This window comes from Aptenodytes forsteri, unplaced genomic scaffold (assembly GCF_000699145.1).
Source record: "Aptenodytes forsteri isolate BGI_AS27 unplaced genomic scaffold, ASM69914v1 Scaffold132, whole genome shotgun sequence".
NCBI classification, from domain to species: domain Eukaryota; kingdom Metazoa; phylum Chordata; class Aves; order Sphenisciformes; family Spheniscidae; genus Aptenodytes; species Aptenodytes forsteri.
The window spans coordinates 5,495,667-5,515,981 of NW_008795520.1; the positions used below are offsets into that span (position 1 = coordinate 5,495,667).

At 39.2% G+C, this 20,315-nt stretch overlaps 1 protein-coding gene across 1 annotated transcript in view; it reads left to right on the forward strand.

Annotated features, from left to right (window-relative positions):
* MTR (5-methyltetrahydrofolate-homocysteine methyltransferase) overlaps nt 1–20,315 on the forward strand; it is a 51,034-nt gene that overhangs the window by 16,704 nt on the left and 14,015 nt on the right. Inside the window, exons 10-23 of the mRNA XM_019472710.1 lie at nt 380–447; nt 1,520–1,596; nt 2,748–2,860; nt 4,279–4,419; nt 5,079–5,264; nt 5,856–6,035; nt 7,048–7,164; nt 7,263–7,403; nt 10,556–10,645; nt 11,273–11,425; nt 12,001–12,108; nt 15,859–15,959; nt 18,140–18,207; nt 19,079–19,199. Of these exons, the coding sequence (XP_019328255.1) occupies nt 380–447; nt 1,520–1,596; nt 2,748–2,860; nt 4,279–4,419; nt 5,079–5,264; nt 5,856–6,035; nt 7,048–7,164; nt 7,263–7,403; nt 10,556–10,645; nt 11,273–11,425; nt 12,001–12,108; nt 15,859–15,959; nt 18,140–18,207; nt 19,079–19,199 (1,664 nt within the window). The remainder of the gene's footprint in view (nt 1–379; nt 448–1,519; nt 1,597–2,747; nt 2,861–4,278; nt 4,420–5,078; nt 5,265–5,855; nt 6,036–7,047; nt 7,165–7,262; nt 7,404–10,555; nt 10,646–11,272; nt 11,426–12,000; nt 12,109–15,858; nt 15,960–18,139; nt 18,208–19,078; nt 19,200–20,315) is intronic.

Here is a 20,315-nt window from a genome sequence, read left to right on the forward strand (position 1 = left end):
GCATGGTGGTGTTGGGTTGACGGTTGGACTCGATGATCTTAGAGGTCTTTTCCAGCCTTAATGATTCTGTGATACTCATCCAAGTTTTCATCTGGGGCTTCAGTATAAAATAGGCCAGTTTCAAATGTAGTTTCCTAAAATTAGGTGTGAAATTGCTGGTTAGCCTTGGAAATCCACATCTCAAAACAAATCCTAAAGAGAAGAACTAGTATTAATGTTTTTTAATTTACTCAGCTGGGCCTTTCTCTCTCTCCTATTATTCCAAACAAAGCATGTATTGTTCTTATTTTGGATGCAAAATTAACCAGACTTGTTCTTTGCTTTTCCATGTTTCATGTTTCATTTTGTATGGATTGACCTCTTTCCCTCCTTTTTACAGAATTTTGCTTTGGATGGTTTGGTCAACATAGTTGGAGGTTGCTGTGGTACTACACCAGCACATATCAGGTACCTCATAAGCTACAATTTTAGGTGCACTGGGAAGTAAATTAAGTGCTGCTTCTGTGGAGCAATATTCCATGGCTTGGCTTAGAGTTTCCTGAAAAGATGGATCACTTGAATGCCAATAGCAGCAATATATGGAGTAGAAATAACCTGGCTTTCATAGTCATGTGTATCGTGAAGAATGATTTAGAGGCATGGTTCAAGCAAGGATTATACCTCTGCTGTTTTGTCATCTAAAATTGTTTTGGAATTACTCCTCCCTCTTTACTGTTGGATAGAATAGACTTCCCATCTCTGCTCCCTTATGCCGTACGTTCTTTCTCTTTCTGGCCCTCTTAGCCACAAGGTGAAGCTTAAGGTTTCCTTTGATGGTAGAAGGAAGGAGAGTGTGTGGGTGTGTGGGGGAAATATCTGAACGGGAGATCTGGGAATGTTGTACAGCTGGTGCTAGTCCTGGCCAGTCAGAAGGAGTTTCATATCTTTCTCACCAGAAGTAGGTCAGTGGGAAAACCTCCCTTTTTCACCTGGGCTTGAAAGAGAAGGGGCCCTTGTGATTCATTTTTACCCTGATACAAACTGGGAAGAGGTGGTATGTGAACGTGTAGAGGACACCATGTGTTGCTCCTGACTGGAGCGAAGAGAAAGTGAACGTGAACACCATGAGTCATTCCAGCATCTGAGAAACGCGTCTCAGCACAGAACAATGTTTGTCCTTTGTTTTTTTGCTGCAGTCAGCAATTGCTCAGCTCAGCAAATCATGAATATGGTAAGAGTCGGTGTGGTTGAGGACTGGTTCTGATACCCATCAAGTATCCCATTGGCATAGTATCTCCCATTCTTTATTTGATAAATCTTCAGCTTTGTACATTCCCTGCAAATAGCTATGATAGGATCTTCTGGGAGTATGTTTTTTCCTTTGGCCACACAAAATGAAACAAGCTAATTAGTATTGTCTGCAACAGGGCTAAATTGGAGATGTAGGTATATGTCTAGTATGTTCTGTTTGAGTCTTGTCTGGAATGGTTTAATTTTCATCGAAAACTTTACTCTTTACTTTCCTCCTTCTGTAACTCAGCAAAATTGCCGAAGCTGTGAAATTCTGTAAGCCTCGTGTTCCACCTTCTCTCTCTCAAGGATACATGCTGCTGTCAGGTAAAATGGAGTCCAACAGTTTGAGCTTTATAACCCATGCGACCTTCCTTTATAAACTTATTTGCCGTTGTCTGCTGATCAGAACAGCACTGAGTTTCTGGTTCTACCTGAATCCAGCAAGCTTATGGATGTGTAACCAGATCTAAATCTTACTGTTTTGGCCGAAGGATTAATGGAACATTTAATTACAATCTTGTATAATATAACCAAGCTAGTATATTTTACTCTGCAAGTCTCAGACAGTTTGTAATGGTGAGTGAGTATCTTTATCCTCACTTTGCAACAGGAGAGGGTTAAGCACAGAGAGATCAGGTAATTTGACTGCCGTTGATGGCAGAGCTGGGACGAGATCCTTGTTCAGCTGCTGTGAGACAGCTGCCCTGTGTTGCCTCAGATGTTGATCCAGTTGTACTGGGACAGTGTTCCAGCAATACATCCAGGTCTAGAATGTCTTTTGTCTTAGCAAAGTCTAGATCTGTATGTTCCTCAGCCAGGCCTTCTTTTAAGCCTTTGGGACATGTATCCAAGTAAAACAGTACCTTCTTTTTGGGCTGGTATTTTAATCTCAAAGTCAAATCAGTTTAGCATAAATTAAATAAATCATGGTTGGCCTGTAGTTTCATGTGTTAGCTTATTCTGTCCTGCTGTAAGGTTTGTTTGCCTCTGAGTTGCCTGCTACCCAAGGGTCCCCCTTGGCTCGTTTTTCTGAACTAGGGAACGTGGTTAAAAGAACTGACCTTGTTTGTCAGTCAGTTCAGTGGGCTCCTTCTCTGGTGGCGGTAGAGTCGTGAGGTAACATAGTTGGAAGCTGAGAGAAGGTGTGTATGTGCATACACATAGATGCCCAAAGAATCGTAGTTTCATGTCATTTTATATTGAAAAAATTGGCTGTTATTTTTTGTGGGTTGGGTAAATTATTGACTGTCATTGAGGAAGGATAAAAACCTTTGGCATATGTGTTGGAAGTTCTTTCATTGCATTTCTTTGCTAGTTACTCATTAGATTTGTGCACTTCCTGATGTGCTGAGAAATCACTATTCTTAAAGAAAGAGACACCTCTATTTCACAGTTTTTAGAAAAGGGCTTTTGTCTTTCTTACACAGTTTTTTCTTTTCTGTTTTTACAAGTATGTTCAAAAATATCTTTTTAAGGTCTGGAGCCATTCAGGATTGGGCCATACACCAACTTCGTTAATATTGGCGAACGCTGCAATGTTGCAGGATCACGGAAGTTTGCTAAACTCATCATGGCAGGCAACTATGAAGTATATGTTTTAACAATAATCTTTATAGCTAATGCTCTGATTTTTTTCATTGCTCCATTGCACTGTGTTATTAGTTGTTTGTTTTGCTGGCACAAAGCACTATTCTACACCAGTTACAAGAGTAAGAAAACAAGGAGAATTTACTTTCTCACTGTCCCTTGTTTCTGTGCTTAACAGCTCCTAATAAATTTGTGAGGAGTGTTTTACAAGGCCTTTTTTTTTTTTTTTTTTTTTAAAAGCATTACAGGAAACTTGACTTTCCATTTTGAATTAAGTTACACAGCTGATGATGGTTTAGAAAATGTCCTGGTCTGTGCTGTATCTAGGGGTGGATTTACAGAGGAGGGAGGAAGGAAAGAGGGTGTAATCCCTCCTTCCAATGTGTGGGGTACGTCTGACTTGGGATAGATTGTGCCACTGTGCAGCCCTCACTCTCATTCCCTCCCTTCTCTAATCCTGGTCAGCATTACGGTTGCATCTAATCTTTATATACTTTGATCACTGGCTCCAGCATGCTACATGAGAGCTGCTACAGAAAAAGTTGCTTAGAAGGTAATTGCTTTCTTGAAACAGCTGCAGGGCAGAAATGAGAAGGCTGGAGTGCTCATTCTTTACTGGTGTAAACTGTTTCTGTAACATTCAAACAAATGGTAAAGTGACATTTCAGTGTCACTGTCTGAGACTCTGCCCCAGAGTGTGCTCTGCTGTTCTAGTTGATGCAATCAAAATTAAAGCCTTAGTTTGTTTTTTAGGAAGTCTGACTCTTAAGCTCTTAGAAGTCATGATGCAGGTTAGACCTATTAAATAAAAACATAAGTTGTTAGGGACTGTGAGCGACTAAAAACCTTTTTCTTTTTTGTCTCCTCAGTCTGCAGAGTGACACAAAAGAGAAAGTAAACGGACATGGTTGTTCAGATAATTATGTGGGCTGGAGAGAAAACTTTAGTTTTCCTTCTTAGCACTTGGTGATTATTCTGCAGCTGGAAAAAATGCCGAACCTCCAAAAACTAAGTACTCTGTGTTATAAAACAGCAGAGCTTGTGATGCAAGACCCTTATTTCATACCATCACAGAGACTGTTTTCCTGTAATCTTGTGTAGTCAGAAGTCCTTGTTACCAAGCAAATCTTAAATCATTCAATTAAGCATATGGCCAGCGGTCTAAAATCAATGGCACTACCAGCACGTTAGGTCTCTGGTGTCATGTTTTTGTGAACAGATTAGTATCAGTTGTGCCATACTAACAACTTTTGTATGTTGTTGTACATCACAGACCATTTCCTTATTTTCTTATGGAATGTCTTACAAATTTTTAAATTTTTGACTTCTCCAAAATAAGCATGCAGCCAAATGTTATCCTGAGAATGACTAGGCTTTTTTCTGCTGACTGTTGTTTTGGTTTTTGACTTTCTTCTTTAGGAAGCCCTGAGTGTAGCCAAATTGCAAGTTGAGATGGGGGCCCAGGTTCTTGACATCAACATGGATGATGGGATGCTGGATGGCCCTGCTGCAATGACCAGATTTTGTAACTTGATTTCTTCAGAACCTGATATTGCAAAGGTTGTAATTGAGTCACTCCAAAGCAATAAAGAACACTTTATTGAGTTGGAAATTGCCTTTCAGAAAATTTTGGTATTGATTTGTTTAGTAACGAGTTTAGGTGCTTAATAAGCAGATGTAGGTGTCCCCCAAGAGGAAAAGGTACTGTAATGGGGAAGGCCTTTGGGGGAAACAGAGGTTTTAACATTCTCTATCTGATTTCAGCTAAATATATGCCAGTCCTTTTCATTGCTTAGAAAAGCCGAATGCAGGTTCCTTTTGCAGCAGTTATGAGCCATAATCTATATATTGGCAGTGCATAATGGTATTGCTTTCCACAAAACTTAAGATTGCTATGGATATAGGATGGTTTTAAAAGATACTTCTGCGAAGTGCGTTCTCTAAAAATGAGTATCTAATTCAGAAACACAAGACAATACAGGGAGAAGTAGAGGTCTCTATGATATCTGATGGAGTTGCCATAGAAGCTTTTGAGTTAAATTTGCTCTGAGTTTTGCATTTAAAGCAAAGTGAATCTACAAATACCATCTGGAAACTTTTTATTCATAAATGCTGATTAATGTTGTGTGCATTTTTATGTCCAAATGGGCAAAAAGCACGTGGAACTCTAATTCATAACTTGTATGTATTCCCCTGGCTTACTTCTCTGTTACTTACAGGTGCCGTTATGCATTGACTCCTCAAACTTCTCAGTGATTGAAGCCGGTTTGAAATGTTGCCAAGGGAAATGCATTGTAAACAGCATCAGTCTGAAGGAAGGTGAGGAAGACTTTCTGGAGAAAGCAAGGAAAATTAAGTTGTATGGAGCAGCTGTGGTTGTCATGGCTTTTGATGAAATGGGGCAGGTGAGTGTCGCTTTAAAGGAGAGGTATTTTTCTTTTGGAGTGCAAGGCTTTCTTTCTCTTGTGCAAGACAAAGTTGTTTTGTTTCGTTGACACAGGTGATTCAAAGAGTACAGTCTTAGCAACAGTCTATACAGTCTTAGCAACAGTTTTGACCCTGATATGTAAGCATTTCTTACAGTGCCCACATGTTTGAGGAATCCAAGTACTGCTGTAAGCGTAGCTCTGCTAGCACAAGAGCATGTCTCTTGCTATTCAGCCATGCTGAACTCTTCCTTCCTTCGCAGAAGATGTTTTTTAGTTCAGAAACTGAGTTTTGCATGAGAGTGGAATCTTTGTGAATTAATTTACACATATTAAACTTTGCAGAGGATGATGAAATGTTGGGGAACAAAATTGTTTTTAATGAGTTGAGTCAAAACTCCAGGTACAGGTGTGGTGATATTTTTAATACAAAATTCTTATATATAATCGTCTTCTAATATTTGTGATGTGCACATTCTCAGCCTTGAGTCACTGGAACTATAAATGATTTCTGAGGGGTTTATTTTTTGTGTTTGTAAGTTTCATGTCAGAATTCTTTTTCTCCACTAGGCAACAGAAACAGAAACCAAGATTGCAGTCTGTTCCAGAGCTTATCACCTCCTTGTGGAAAAAGTGCACTTCAATCCAAATGATATAATATTCGACCCTAATATTTTGACCATAGGAACTGGAATGGAAGAACATAACCTGTATGCCATGAATTTTATCAATGCTACTAAAACCATAAAAGTGAGTTGTAAGCTTGTTTTAACTTGAAGTGTTTTGCTGAGATTACTTAAAAACCCAAACCACTACAAAATGGAAAAACACCCCCCACCCCCAAACAACAACAACAAAACACTGCTGCAAAATGATACACGTTTTAAATTAGCAAGGGGGACTATTCCTCTGAAGTGCAGCCATTCCCCAATATTGCTGTATTTCCAGTAGAAGAACTTCAAATAGTTCTACAAATATATTTTCAATCCATTATCACTGCTGTAAATATAATATGTTAATTAAATAAGGTAACAATCACATTCATGTTCTAGCTAAAAGGACCTCTTTGAAGGTACGTGAAAGCTACCTTTTTAAATTAATAAAATTTCTGTTACTGTGGAAGGGATTTGTGCAGTAACCTGGTGTTTTATTTAGCCAAAATGTGTGTAAGGAAGTACAGCAGTGAAGAGCATCACCTGAACATAGCCAAGGCAGCTGCACTGTTGTGTTTCACAAGGCAACTTGATCCGTCTGGAGATGCTCTGTCAGTAGCAGTCTGCGGCTTGAACACCCCACAGGCTATTTTGTCACTACAGGGCTTCTGGAGGGGAGGGTGCACCCTTGAGGTTAGCTGCTCAGCTACAGCATGCTCCTGAGACATGCAAGCAGGCAGGTTGGCTGCTCCTGTTTCCAGAGGAGTGGGGGATGGAAGAGCCGTAAGTAGGTCTGCGTGGGGAAAATCTGGAATGCTGCTGTGGGAGGACTGATACGTTTAGAATAGCACCTATGACTATGGAAGCCGTGGTAGTTGCTTACACATAACTAGGCTGGATCTTTCCTTTTACTGGTATCTTTTTCTACAGAGATTTGAATTGCTTTTTATGAATTTGAGTAACTAAAAGGATCTGGAACAGGGAAGAGAGAAAGGGTGCATAGCCAATGCACCACAGCTCAGGGGCCAACTGTTGTATGGGCTGAATGCTCTGCTTAGGTTTCCTTTTTGGAAAGCACTTATCTAAAAATCTATGTGCAATTCCTATAGGAAACACTGCCGGGAGCCAGGATAAGTGGAGGTCTTTCCAACCTGTCTTTCTCCTTTCGAGGAATGGATGCCATTCGAGAAGCAATGCATGGGGTGTTCCTTTACCACGCGATTAAGGTATGATGTGCTTTTGGCTTCTGTATGTTAGCTCTGCACATCTGCCAAGTGCAATGTCTGACAGCCCTGGCTGGGGGATTCTGTATTGTTTTTTTCAGTATGGCATGGACATGGGAATTGTGAATGCTGGGAATCTGCCAGTGTATGATGATATCCACAAGGAATTGCTACAGCTGTGTGAGAATCTAATCTGGAACAAAGATCCTGATGCAACAGAGAAACTTCTACATTATGCTCAGGTAAATTCCAATTTTAAGCTTTGAATAGTAGTTGGCTTAGCACCTGGGCTTTAACACCTCCCTGCTGATGATAGGTAGAACAGCCTATAAACTGCACGTGTCAGTCTAACAGTGGGTGACAGAAGTTATTAATGATACTACAAGTGGTTCAGTTATTAATATAGAATAAAATGGGAACTCTGTGAAAGATTGAGCCTCTCCAGTTTCATAGGTACGTTGAAAGATCCTGCACCAGAGTTCTTTATGTGCTTCAGGAGACCAAGCTGCATAGGTGTTCTTTTTAAAAGAACAAACAAACAAAAAACCCCAACCAAACTCCCCCCCAAACCAAAAAAAACCCTCACAAAGAAACAAAAACTAGAAAAGGCCAACCCACAACCGAAGCAAATCTTGGTGCTGGAGCTTAATTGACAAGTGCACTGTGGGAGATAGAGTAAACCTGTCTCTCTGGTGGTAATGGTTTGCTTGGAATATATGTAAAAGGTGAAGTAGTTGCTTGTGATTCCTGGCTGTGCCATAGAGACTTCCAGTTCATGTAACTCATGTCAAGAGTGAGGATCAGCTATTCAGTGTTTTTGAGATACTGTAATGATGGTGGTGATAAAAGACAAAGATTACGCACCTGAAGGTCTCCAGATTATCAGCCATAAGTCGACTGGTGAAATCCTGTTCTGAACAGAACATACAGCAAAAATCTCTCTGGGTTAGGTAGCTCTTAGATTTAAGCGCACAAGAAGGTTTGCATGCCTGTTTTGTAGCTCCTGGAGGTATTATTTGTATGCACAGCTTCATGTGGTTTGTAGTTTGCACTATGGTGGTGCGTGCTTTTTAGGAACAATGGCAACGTGTTGAAAACCAGTATAGGAAGACTCTCCCTATCCCTTGTGCTTAGGCTATTTTAGATGGTACTGTTAATGTCTAAGCAATTCACCTGGGAGTGATCTTGTCTGTATAAGCAGAGTTTTACCATTAGGGTATTCAGGGTTGCATAAAGAGGAAGAAAAAAAGAAGGGGAATTAGAAAGGGATTGCTTAAGCAGTGTTTCTGTAGAAGGCAGAATGTGTATTTAAATGGAGCATGAAAAGTAGAAATGGAAGTGGATGACGACTCCTTCTAGGTCTAGAAGTTTGGGAAGCCATGGTTGGAATCTCTGCTCTTATTCATGGTGGTAGTTTTATTGTGGGAGTAAAAGAGCCCCCAGTTGCAAAAAGAGAGACACTCTTGATTCAAAACATCTTTAAAAGCTCTATTAAAATTTAACATAAAATATTACAACTTTCAGCTTTTCACTGGAGGTAAGCGTCCTGATTTGGATTTCATCTTGGCTCTGGACAAATGTGAGAGTCCAAATAGATAGTCACTTACAGCCAACGAGAAGGATTATAACATAAGATTTTGGAGTTTGAGGCATATTTCAAAATATTTATTCAGACCTTCCTTTGATATAGTGGAATTGAATGGCTCTAAGTTCTTTTGTCTAAAGTTTGGGTTTTTTTTTTTAACACAGAAGTGTATTCATTAGTCAGTAAGTGCATATGTTCTTTTTATTTCCAATTACTGCAGTTTATTCTGCACAAAGAACATAGAATGTGCAGTCCCATTTCAAGTATCGCACCTCTAATAGAGGGCCAGTGAAGTTTCTTCCTAGTTCCTTCAGGTAATAGTAATGTACCTTGCCAGTTGTTTGAATGCTAGACCTGTGGGGAAAAATGAAAAACTTAATCCTTGCAGATTTAGGAGATCAGTCTTCCTCTGAAGTTTGAGATGAAAAAAACATTTTCTATAACGTGTATAGCTGCCCACATTCTCAAACTGAAACTTTGTCCCATTTGTGGCAATGGGAGTTGTGCTTCCAAAGGCAGGCTTTTTCATCCTCAGCATGTAGTATAATCATCCTGTTTTTAAAGATCTGCATGTAGTGCTTGCCACTGTGGTCCCTGTGTGCCCACCCTACAGCTTCATAGGTTATTTTTAGGTTGGAATGGTTCCCTCGTTAAAGCGTCTGGCCAGAGGTTGAGGAGCACTTCGTACCTTTTCAGTGAATGACAGAAGGGCTGAGGTGGGAAGGGACATGTGGAGATCATCTAGTACAACCCCCTCCTGCTCAGAGCAGGGTCAGCAAGAGCAGGTTGCTCCGGGCTGGGTCCAGCTGGGTTTTTAATGTAACTAAGGACGGAGACTCTACAACGTCTCTGGGTGACGTTTTCCTCCTCCTTTCGTTCCCTTTGTACAAACTAGACCTATGAGTGGAATAAGGTTTGGCAATGAGAAGCTGTGAAGTTAGCTAACATTCATATAAACATGAATGAAAACTAGTTCTGGTTTCTGCTCTCATGAGTGAGATCCTGTTTCCATGACTTTTCCCATGGCTCTATCTTTAAAAACTTGCTGATGAGCACTCAAGAGTATAGGAGGTTTGTAAGGACTGAAAGATGTCAGATTACGTGGAATAACCGATGGAGGAAAAGAAATGACTTGCTTGAAGTGTGGTGGTTGAAGTAATGGATAGCATGCTCTTCCATGAGCCCTCCTGGGGTGGGTGCTTATGAGCTTTCTTGCATTGTGAAGCCCTTTTGGCCTTTGCATTCATAGCAAAGGGGAGTGTGAGTGTGAGGCAGAGAGAGTGTGCGAGGGTTTGGGACAGTCTATGTGCATGAGAAACAGTAGTTCTGTAGACTGCCTGATTGAAAACACATCTGTGATATGGAATAACATAACCTATTCCAGCAGAAACTGAATTAGTGCCAAATTAATTAGAATTTTAAAATGAAGTGTAGTCTGTGGGCCAGGAATCAGTTTAAATTATGTTCCCAGAAGTAAAACCCTTAGGATTAGTCATTTCATAATTTTTAAGAGAGTGAAAATTATTAAACTGCTCCCCCCCCCCCCCCCCCCCCCCCCCCCCCACCCCCCCCCCTCTGTTTGTTTTGTTTACAGCTTCATTGAGGTATATACTCTTTGGGATGTAGACCCCCTAAGTGTCTGTAGTACATAACAGGTGCTTGCAATATGACTTGCATGTATATAAAAAACCTTTTGAATAATCTTATTTTATGGATCAGTACTTGAAATTATTCTCACTTTTCTGAAGGTAAAGTCCATAGTTGTACTTTTTATGCTTGCACGCTCCTATGGATGTCTTTCCTCTTCAGAATCATGCCCAGGGAGGAAGAAAAGTTGTACAGACCGATGAGTGGCGGAAAAGCTCTGTGGAGGAAAGGCTGGAATATGCTCTCATAAAGGTGAATCTGTGCAGAAAATTGTCCTACCCATCAGGTCTCAGAGATGTGATCTCAGCTCAGACTTTAAGGGACACCTTTGGCTTCAAAAATTCTTCAACTGCCATTCTTTGAAAAGCTATTAATTAATAATGAATAATGTATTAATATATTTAATTAACTTTAATAACAGACAAAATTGTGGTGATTTGTCTTTAAACTTCACAAGTTGAAGTCTTTGACCCTTAATATTTTATTCCACTAGTATTGGTAGTAACATACTGCTTTTACTTTCTAACATACTGCTTTTACTTTCTAGGGGGTTTTTTGGTCCTTTAACAGTCCTGCACTGAGTGGCACTTGTGCTGAGGAAGCAATCTTTGAATGTTTGGTTTTTCTTATGGCATGGTTAAGAAAAACAAATCTGTTAATACTGGGGACTCTTGCTTTGAATAACTTTATATGCCTAAGAACTACAGTGTTTTGTTTCCTAAGAAAACCTATTTTAAATACACATTTGAGGTATTCTTAAAGACTAGCAGTATCTAAAGTGTCTGTTTGTACTTCCGTTGTGATTTTTTGGGGGGAGAAGGCAACTAAATAAGAGCTGTATTTCTAGCAAGATAAAAGCTTCTCAAATTTTTTTTCCAGGGCATTGAGAAGTATGTCACTGCAGATACAGAAGAAGCAAGATTAAATCAGGAAAAATATCCTAGACCTCTAAATGTAATTGAAGGGCCTTTGATGAATGGCATGAAAATCGTTGGTGATCTCTTTGGTGCTGGAAAGATGTTTCTGCCTCAGGTAATGAGAAAATGATTTCATATATTTTCCTATTTTGCAAAAACTAGCGTTGTAAACTGTAGCCAAAACATTCTATGCCGACTGTTTTTTTCAGATACAGCATGTGAATTGTGAAAACTTGGGTGCTACTAAGAAGCAGACTTTTTTTTTTCCTTTACTTTGGAACTTGACTTTATGTAGTTTTACGTGTTTGTTTCCTTTCTTCCTGAGAGTTTTTGCTTTATTTTAAATGCAGTTTTAAGTCTGGGCCTGTGAAAAAGAGCAAGAGAGAAAAAATCCAAATAAAAATTGCTGTGTTTAGCACCTTCCAAGTCTGGGCCTGTTTGTAGCTTCCAATTCTGTTGTGAGTGGTCTGAGAGGTTGCACTGTGAAAGCAAGTGTCACGTGTAGACTCTTAGTCCAGTAGGGCCAGCAGCCTGCTACCACAGAATGCTCTGCAAAGCTGGAATCTGGGTTTACAAATGAAGTTTTGTTTATTGTTTGAATGGATATAAAAGAAAGCTATGAGAAATCTGAGGCTATTCCTCTACCTGATCTTTATTGTTTATTTCCCCCCCCTCTATTTATCTATGCAGGTGATAAAGTCTGCTCGAGTTATGAAGAAAGCAGTTAGCCACCTTATTCCCTATATGGAAAAAGAAAGAGAGGAGAGGAGAGCTGAACGAGGCAGCATAGAGGAAGAGGCAAGACACATACCTTTGTGCTGTAACTCTTTCATAGCATGCCATGACAAAAATTGAAATTATTTTTTGCTAATGACATTTATTCAGCTTTCATGCTGGAGAGTTGATGCAGTCATGTGGAAACTGACAATCTTGGCATAATTTGAAGTAGGACTGAAATTCATAAAGTGCAGATTTTGTGGAACTCTGCTTGGTGTGTGCCTAAGCAGTTGTCACAAGTTTCCTGAAGGATGCCATAAGCCCTTGTAAGCCCTTTATACCAGTGTTACTTATTTCTTGTATTTTTGTAGGCATTTAATTCTAGTGTTATTTATTTATGGTACTTCTAACTTAACGGCAAATTTTGCCATTTGCTTCTACTACTCCTGCCCTCAGTGAACTATGGAACTCCCTTTTGCCATGTTCAAAGCCTGTTACCATGTTTCTCTTTATTCAACTCTTCTCTTCCCCCTAGCCCTGACTATTCTCCCAGCTAAACAAACTAAATTCTTCCATCCTTTTTCTTCATAGATCGTGACTTCAAGACCTTGTGTTATGATAGAATACACATGCTTGTTGCATGTGTAGCCATGACCAAGTTGCAGGGGACAAGTGTTTATGAAAACAGGATCTGAATATAGTTGTCTTTTCGTACATGTTTTTCCACCAGTTTCTGAAGGCTACTTTTTATGTAATATATAAAATTGAAAATATCCAATGATTTTCAGATCCTTGTGGGCCTTTCCTTGATAGCATTTCCTGTTTCACAGCCAACAGTTGGTGATGCCTGAGAATAGTTTTATCAACTACCTGTGCATATACTTGAAGTAATTTCTTCCAAATTTGGTTAATGGAATATGTGATAGGAGCATTGGAAGATGAAGATATAGAATGGACGTCCCTTGTTTGTCCATACTGACAAGATTCTATTCAGTAGAAAAGAGAGTTCAGATGAATCGGACAAAATCCCCTTTTAAATACTCATGTGTGCTGTTTCCTACTATATTTATAATGTGATAGGTGCTTACAGTTCTGGTTGGTAAATATTTTTTTCTTCTCTTGTCTTTGTCTGACTATCAAATTTAGGTTTGATGTACATTTACTTTTCTTTAGTCCTGTGGAACCTTACCTTGTCTTCATGAGTTCTCAGAGACAATAGCTATGATCAGAATCTGGTATTTAACACACACACACACAAAAAGGAAGAATAGCAGAATTTCTTTAAACTGTGATATTTGTGTATTTCTTTTGGCTTACCTTCTGTGGATTTTTGAATGGTTTCTAGTTCTTCCCTTGAAATCTTCTTGCACTGTATCTTTCCATTTGCTGTGGATCTGTTGTGTGATTGTCCAGCATAAATGTAATGAATACAGCGAATAATCTAGAAAGAAAAATGACCTGATGATCAAACCTGACTAATCTTAATGGAAGAAGGAGAATGCCTAGTCTCTTTTCCCGTGCTCTTTCTGGATGTGAAGAAGGTGTCTTCTTTCTGCTATCTCGAGTGGATCTGTTCTCTGGCAGATCCACATGAGTCACCTTTCTATGTGTCATCTCTCTCCTGCTCATGTTGTTCTTTTTTATTTTAATTCAGATGACAGTGCCGGTATTTGGCATCTTCTGGTTTGTTCTGATGCTATTTGAGGTCAGTGAAAATCATTACCCTATTGCTTCCATGAGCACTGGATTAGGATCTGCTGTGAACCCTCTGGCACTTAATTCTCTGGCTAAAAAGAAGTGAAGTGGAATTTGAGAGGTTCTTAAAAAATATAGCAAGCACACTGAAAAGATTGTGAGATACTCTGTGTGGCTGAGGAGAGCAGGAGGAAAAAAGTAGGGCTTCTGTCCTCCTGCTTCCTCTACCTTCTGCTGGGGAAGGGATGTAGTGCCTTCCTCTTATTAAAAAAAAAAAAGAAAAAAAAAAAGTTGTCGCTCTATAGAGAATTAAAAAAAAAAAGAAAAAAAAAAGTTGTCGCTCTATAGAGAATTGGTGAGAGAGGAAAAAACAGCTGCATCTGTCTTCAGAGTTAGATGTTGACTTGAAGGAAAATTATTTGCAGACTCTGGTAGCTGATCCGTCTGATGTTACCCAGGCTACTGTAACCTCCAGAACAGTTTTAGTCACAGACTGCCAGGAAACGCAAAGCGTTGATAGTTACATTTGAGGATAAATAGCTGTGGCTGTGGATCTCTATCAAGATTAAAAAAAAGAAGAAGCCCTTTGGATGTGTGCCCAGAACTTGAGGACCTCCTTGCTTGAGACAATTGAAATCACAGTGTGCCCTAAATAGGGTTTATTTAAAATAGCGTGTGCTCTGGCCCATGTTGTTTGCTGCCCAGCACAGATTTTCCTTCTTCTCCTGTGCAAATCCAATTTTTTTTCTTCTTGGATATCAATCACTAGTTAAATCACCAGTAGGTATTGGGTACGATACATGTGGGCAGCACTTTCTGTTCTTCTCCCTGTCCTTGATTAATCTCTTTCCCCAGTTTTCTCTCACGTTCCAGCAGTATATTTTCAGCTGCAAATTTTTTTATTGATGTACTGAGATGGCTGACTTACAGACCTCCATTTTGCCTTCTCTGTTCCCTGGTCTTCTGTAAAGCAGGAGCACTGGGGAGATAATAGATCTTAGTAAACAGCAGCACTGGTGGGGATCCAGGGATTTTATTCAGCAGATGTGTTAGGACCATGCAAAATGCTAGTATCACTTTTGGTAATATATAAAGATTTTTCCCCCAGAAAATTGCAACTACAGAAGGCAATGTAGGTTCATGAAGTAGAGAGCTACTTGATACTGTCCAGAAATACAACAAGCTTCGTAGAAAGATCTAATCCTTCAGTTCTGCCATCTGCAAAGGAGATGAGATACTGTCTGGAAAAATATTTTGTAGTTTCACATAGAATATGCTCAGGTTTCTACTTTATTTAAATTCTATGTAATTTTAGTCGTCTGTTACTGGCATCTGATCCTGCACCAACTTAAACATGGCACTGTGATAGCCTGGAGCTGCTCCAAATGACAACACTGATTATACAACTAAAAATGTATTCCAAAGGCCTGTGTCCTGGTGGAGAATTGCTATAGGAAGTTCCACTGTTGCCCTGCTGGTAGGATCCCCTTGTCAGGGCTGAATGCCATCTAACCTAGGACCAGTTTGTGACAGTACAGCTTCCCTTCTTCAAGGAGATCCTTTTTTCCAGCCTGTTTGTTCAGCTTGGGTAGTTTGAAGTAGCCGGATCACTGCACTGAAATGCCTCCCTTGCTATTCGTGTTGCATAAAAAACTAGTCTCTTCTGCTTTTGCTAATTCCTCTCATCCTTCTCAGCATTGCGTTGTTCTTGATGCACAAACAGGCATGTAATTATGAGTGTTCATACCCTTTTGTTCTAAATACTTAATTTATTTAAACTCTTTATTGTTGAGGTTTATATTTGGAACAGAGGTACCTTAGGAGTTCAGTTATTGCACTGCACAAAATGCTATCCAGATCTGAAATTTTTTATCTGCTATTTTGTTTTTTTTAAAGACAGATTTGTGAATTAACACGCACACAATTTGCAAGAATAATTCTTGTGCAAGTTTTTATTACCTGGATCTTTTAAAATAGTTTTTAACATTGACTATATTGCCTTTACTACGCTTTGCAATTGCTTGTACGACAGTAGGAGTCTCAGTCATGGATTAGGATTGCACTGTTGAAGGATCTCTGCAAACATACCGAGGCTTCCGAGTAATTTAACTCTTGTGTTATTTGTTCAACTTTCAGGATCCTTATCATGGTACAATAGTACTAGCAACTGTGAAAGGAGATGTACATGATATCGGCAAGAACATTGTGGGAGTCGTTCTGGGCTGCAACAACTTTAGGTAAAGAGGCTAACATTAGGTAGCTGGGAACACAACTGTATAAGGGTAGCTAATTAATATATTAGGCTAGCTGCAGCTGTGGTGATAATAGAGGTGGGCATTTCCTGGGAACTGTCCTCTGTTCCCTGAGTTGTGGCTGGGAACACAGATCATACCAGCTATTACTAATGGAGAGGCAAGAGGGAGTATAGCCTCTTCCGTTAATGCTTTTTTTCCTAGTAAATTGGCATCTGAGGTGAATACAGTTTAACATCAACTGCAATGTAGATGAGAGCATCAATTTTGTATTTGTTTTATATTAGTTAAATATAATAAGTATAATGTCTTAAACATATAAGTAAAATGTCTGAAGAAATCAGATACAACAATTGTAGTAGGCAAGAATACGTGTAGGTTGTGTGTTGTGTCGGGAAAAAGGAAGTCTTGTAAGATTCGAATGAACCTTTTAGTATATTTTTCAAGGTGTTTGTTAACTATGAGGTTTTAAAAACTCGCTGGGGTATGTTTTTGTTAAAAGATGAGATTCTCGTCCTGTTTCTGAGCTTCAAAAGATAGAACTTCAAGAAGAGTCAGTTCTTTCAAGGCCTGTGTACATGCAGCAGGGTTGGCAACAGTGTTGGAATGAATGGCCACATTTCCATCAGAGCCCTTTGTCAAGTGTCTGTGAAATGTTGTGCAAAGCTGAATCTGCTTTGGAACTCTTGTCTTACCGTTCATTCCTTTAGTTTTGTTTTTGACTTGGGGCTGTAATTTGCTCTAAAAAGAGCCAAAATGATCTCTTTAGTTTAAAACACAAAGGGTTGAAGCCAGTAGCAGTGCTGTGTATATGCAGTGTATTCCGTATCATTATCTCTTGAAATTCTGTCGATTTGGTTTCAGGCTTTCTTGAGCTTTATTTAGACTTACTGAACTGAAGCCATAGTGTTTTCTGTCACCATGAGTATGAGTGAGGCTGAATGAAGCTAACAGGCTGGGGGGGCTTACTTGAAAAAAACAAAACCCTTGGCAATGGCTAGGCTTAATAGGAATAAAATGCTAGCAAGGGAAGTACAGTGTCTCATTTCATAAAATGTATGCTTTAATAAGACAAAAAAAACCTTGATGTGAATCATCTTATGTTCCTGACATAAGATACGATGTCCACAAAACCTTTTCATATTGTCCAAATAACTTCAGAAATGCCACTGCTGTTGGTTAACCGCGGTAGGCAGCTAAGCACCACGCAGCCCTTCACTCACTTCCACCCAGCCAACCTCAGTGGGATGGGCAAAGAGGAAAGGAAGAATAAAAGCAAGAAAAATTGTGGGTGGAGATAAAAAATGTTTAATAAGTGAAGGAGAAGTGGAAGAAGAGAGAAAGAAAAAACAAAACAAGTGATGCAAAGGCAATCACTCACCACTTCCCACGGGTAGATTGATGCCTAGCCAGTTCCTGAGCAAAAGATGGCTAACCCCCGCTAAACCCCTTCCTCTTTTATTGCTGAGCATGACATCATATGCCATGGAATATTTCTTTGATTAGTTTGGGTCATCTGCCTGGTTGTGTCTACTCCCAACCTCTTGTGCACCCCCCAATCTGTTCCCTGGGGGGGTTAGAATGAGAAACAGAGAAGACCTTGGTGCTGGACAAGCACTGTTCATCAATAGTTTGTTATTGTGTGTTATTTTTTTCCTAATAAACTGGCATCTGAGGTGAGTACAGTTTAACATCAACTGCAATGTAGATGAGAGCATCAATTTTGTATTTGTTTTATATTAGTTAAATATAATAAGTATAATGTCTTAAACATATAAGTAAAATGTCTGAAGAAATCAGATACAACAATTGTAGTAGGCAAGACTACGTGTGGGTTGTGTTGGGAAAAAGGAAGTCTTGTAAGTTCGAATGAACCTTTTAGTATATTTTTCAAGGTGTTTGTTAACTATGAGGTTTTAAAAACTTGCTGGAGTAAACACACATTAGTGTGTTTAAAAATATTGAAAATTTTACCAGACCCACAGGTATTTCCTTCATTAAAATTCCCAACAGAGGTCTTAAGAGAAACAAACAAACAAATAAAGATCTCAATTTTAACTTCAATTTTAGGTCAGTCACTTACAGTAAGAGCAATGTATTTGCCCTTTAGCAGAAATTTGACCTGTTTTTTAAAGAATCTTGTGTCATCTCACTTCTTTTCACAGAGTTATTGATTTAGGAGTCATGACTCCATGTGATAAGATATTGAGAGCTGCTGTTGAGAACAAAGCAGGTATAGAGAGATTTCATTAGTACTCCTGAATTGTTTGATTTTAAACCCCACTCGCATTTTTTATTGCTGCTCATTGCATTCCTATGCTGTCTATGATTTGGTCAGACTATCTTCAGATAAATCAGAACTTTTGCATTAACAATAGTAGTTACTTAGTATTTGGCACTTCTGTGAAACTTAGCCCGAGGAGTTGTTCTTTTGATACAGGTTTTCAGTTCCAAGAGAGATGTTTTAGTATTTGTTTTACAGATGGATAAATGGAGACTTGGAAAGATTAAGTAACTTTGTGTTGGGTCTTAAATCAGTAAAAGAACTTGGCATTCAGCCTGCCAGATCAGCGAGTGTGAAATCAGGAATGAGTTGTTCTAATAAGTAATGAACTTTCTGAAACAAGTTACAGTTGCTTTGGAACAGTCTATTGCATCTTGGAGAAGATAAATTGTGTGGGACCATAGGGTGGTGAAGTTTGAAAAGCATTTGCTGTTTCTAAGAGCAGGGCTTATAATTATTTTGTCTTATTCCCCCCTCAGTGCTGAATTTCTGAGGTCTGAAGCTTGCTAATCAGAAGTACTGTATATTTATTGCTGAAACTAGAGCAGTATGTGTTCAGCAGCTGTGAAGACTGTTTGAGAAATATCCTAAACTGGGGATTTGGAATCACTTTCATTTTTGGAAAGCTTTCACTTTCTAATTAGGTCAAACCTCGCTTCTAGACTAGCAACTATCCTGCTTTTTATCTCACTATTTTCTATCTGACGTGTGAAGCTATCTGATGTATGAAAGAAATGCTTTCTGTAGTAATAATTTCTGTGTCTTTCTAGAGTGGATTTGCTAAACCTTTTGTATATGTTTGTTTGTAAATTTGCAATAGATATAATTGGCCTATCTGGTCTCATCACCCCTTCTTTGGATGAAATGATTTTTGTCGCCAAGGAAATGGAGAGATTGGCAATAAAGATTCCTTTGCTGATTGGAGGAGCAACTACTTCTAAGTAAGATATCTCAGTTGGGAAGATGGGGAATGGGTGTGAAAATAGTGTTAACCAGTGAAAATTTATCACCATTTCTCTCTCCCTTTCCCTCATTTTCCCCCAACATACATACTGGTATGTATATACTTAAGACTGAATGTTGCTTCTTACATCAGAAGTCCTAGAATATAGAGGTAAAACGTAATTGGGACACAACAAACAATGGACATATTAAACATTTCATTTTTGCAAGTGTTATGTATTTTGCAGGTGTATATTGTATGTGGAAGTATTATATTTCCTTCTAAAAGTTCACGCACATATGCATGTGAATACAGTTCTGTTCTTCTGAGGGGTTGAATGATCTGTTTCAATTCACCAAAGCATTCTGAAAATGCAGGCTTCTGAGACTACAAATGGTCATGTTGACATAAGGGAGCTATTATCTTTAAGAAAGTTCATGTATTTTCCTGGATCACTGTTCAGCACTGTGCTGATTGGGTTGAGACCCCAGTCCTGTTCAAGCAGGCTGATAGGAGATAAATTCTAGCTGCTTGCCTTGGAGTAGTTACCATTTTGCTTTTGATAGACTGAGCTTTTCTGTTGAGATCTTCTCTCGGATCCGTTCAAATGAAATAATACAGCTGCTATGATGTCCTGAAGACCGGTGTTGACAGCTCACTGACACCTAGTATTAACATTACCACAAATGTGTTTTAGGCATGTGTAATGGCCTTGGGTCATGCTTTGCTAACTGGTTTATGCACAATATGCTTGAGTAGGTGACAGCTGAGGAGACTGCAGTGGTCATTTCTTGCATAACTAGAAGCTGTTAGCAGTGTTGCTTTCTTTATCAGAGCACCACATATTCTAGCAGAACAATTAGCTCCGTGTATTCTGTATTTTTGGCCTTAGCAAATCATCCCATAATTTGACAGACAGTGAAGAGTAGGATCACTACCTGTCTTTATTGGTCCTGTAGTTATAACGCAAGGTTAAGTGTATTGTTTTTCTCCTCCTCCATACGAGTCTCTGTTCCTATGGCTTTGATACTGAGAACAAATGTGGAGGGTTTTTTCTTAAAAAAAAAAAAAAAAGGGGGGGGGGGAAGGTTTTTTTATAGGGGGAGGTTTTAGG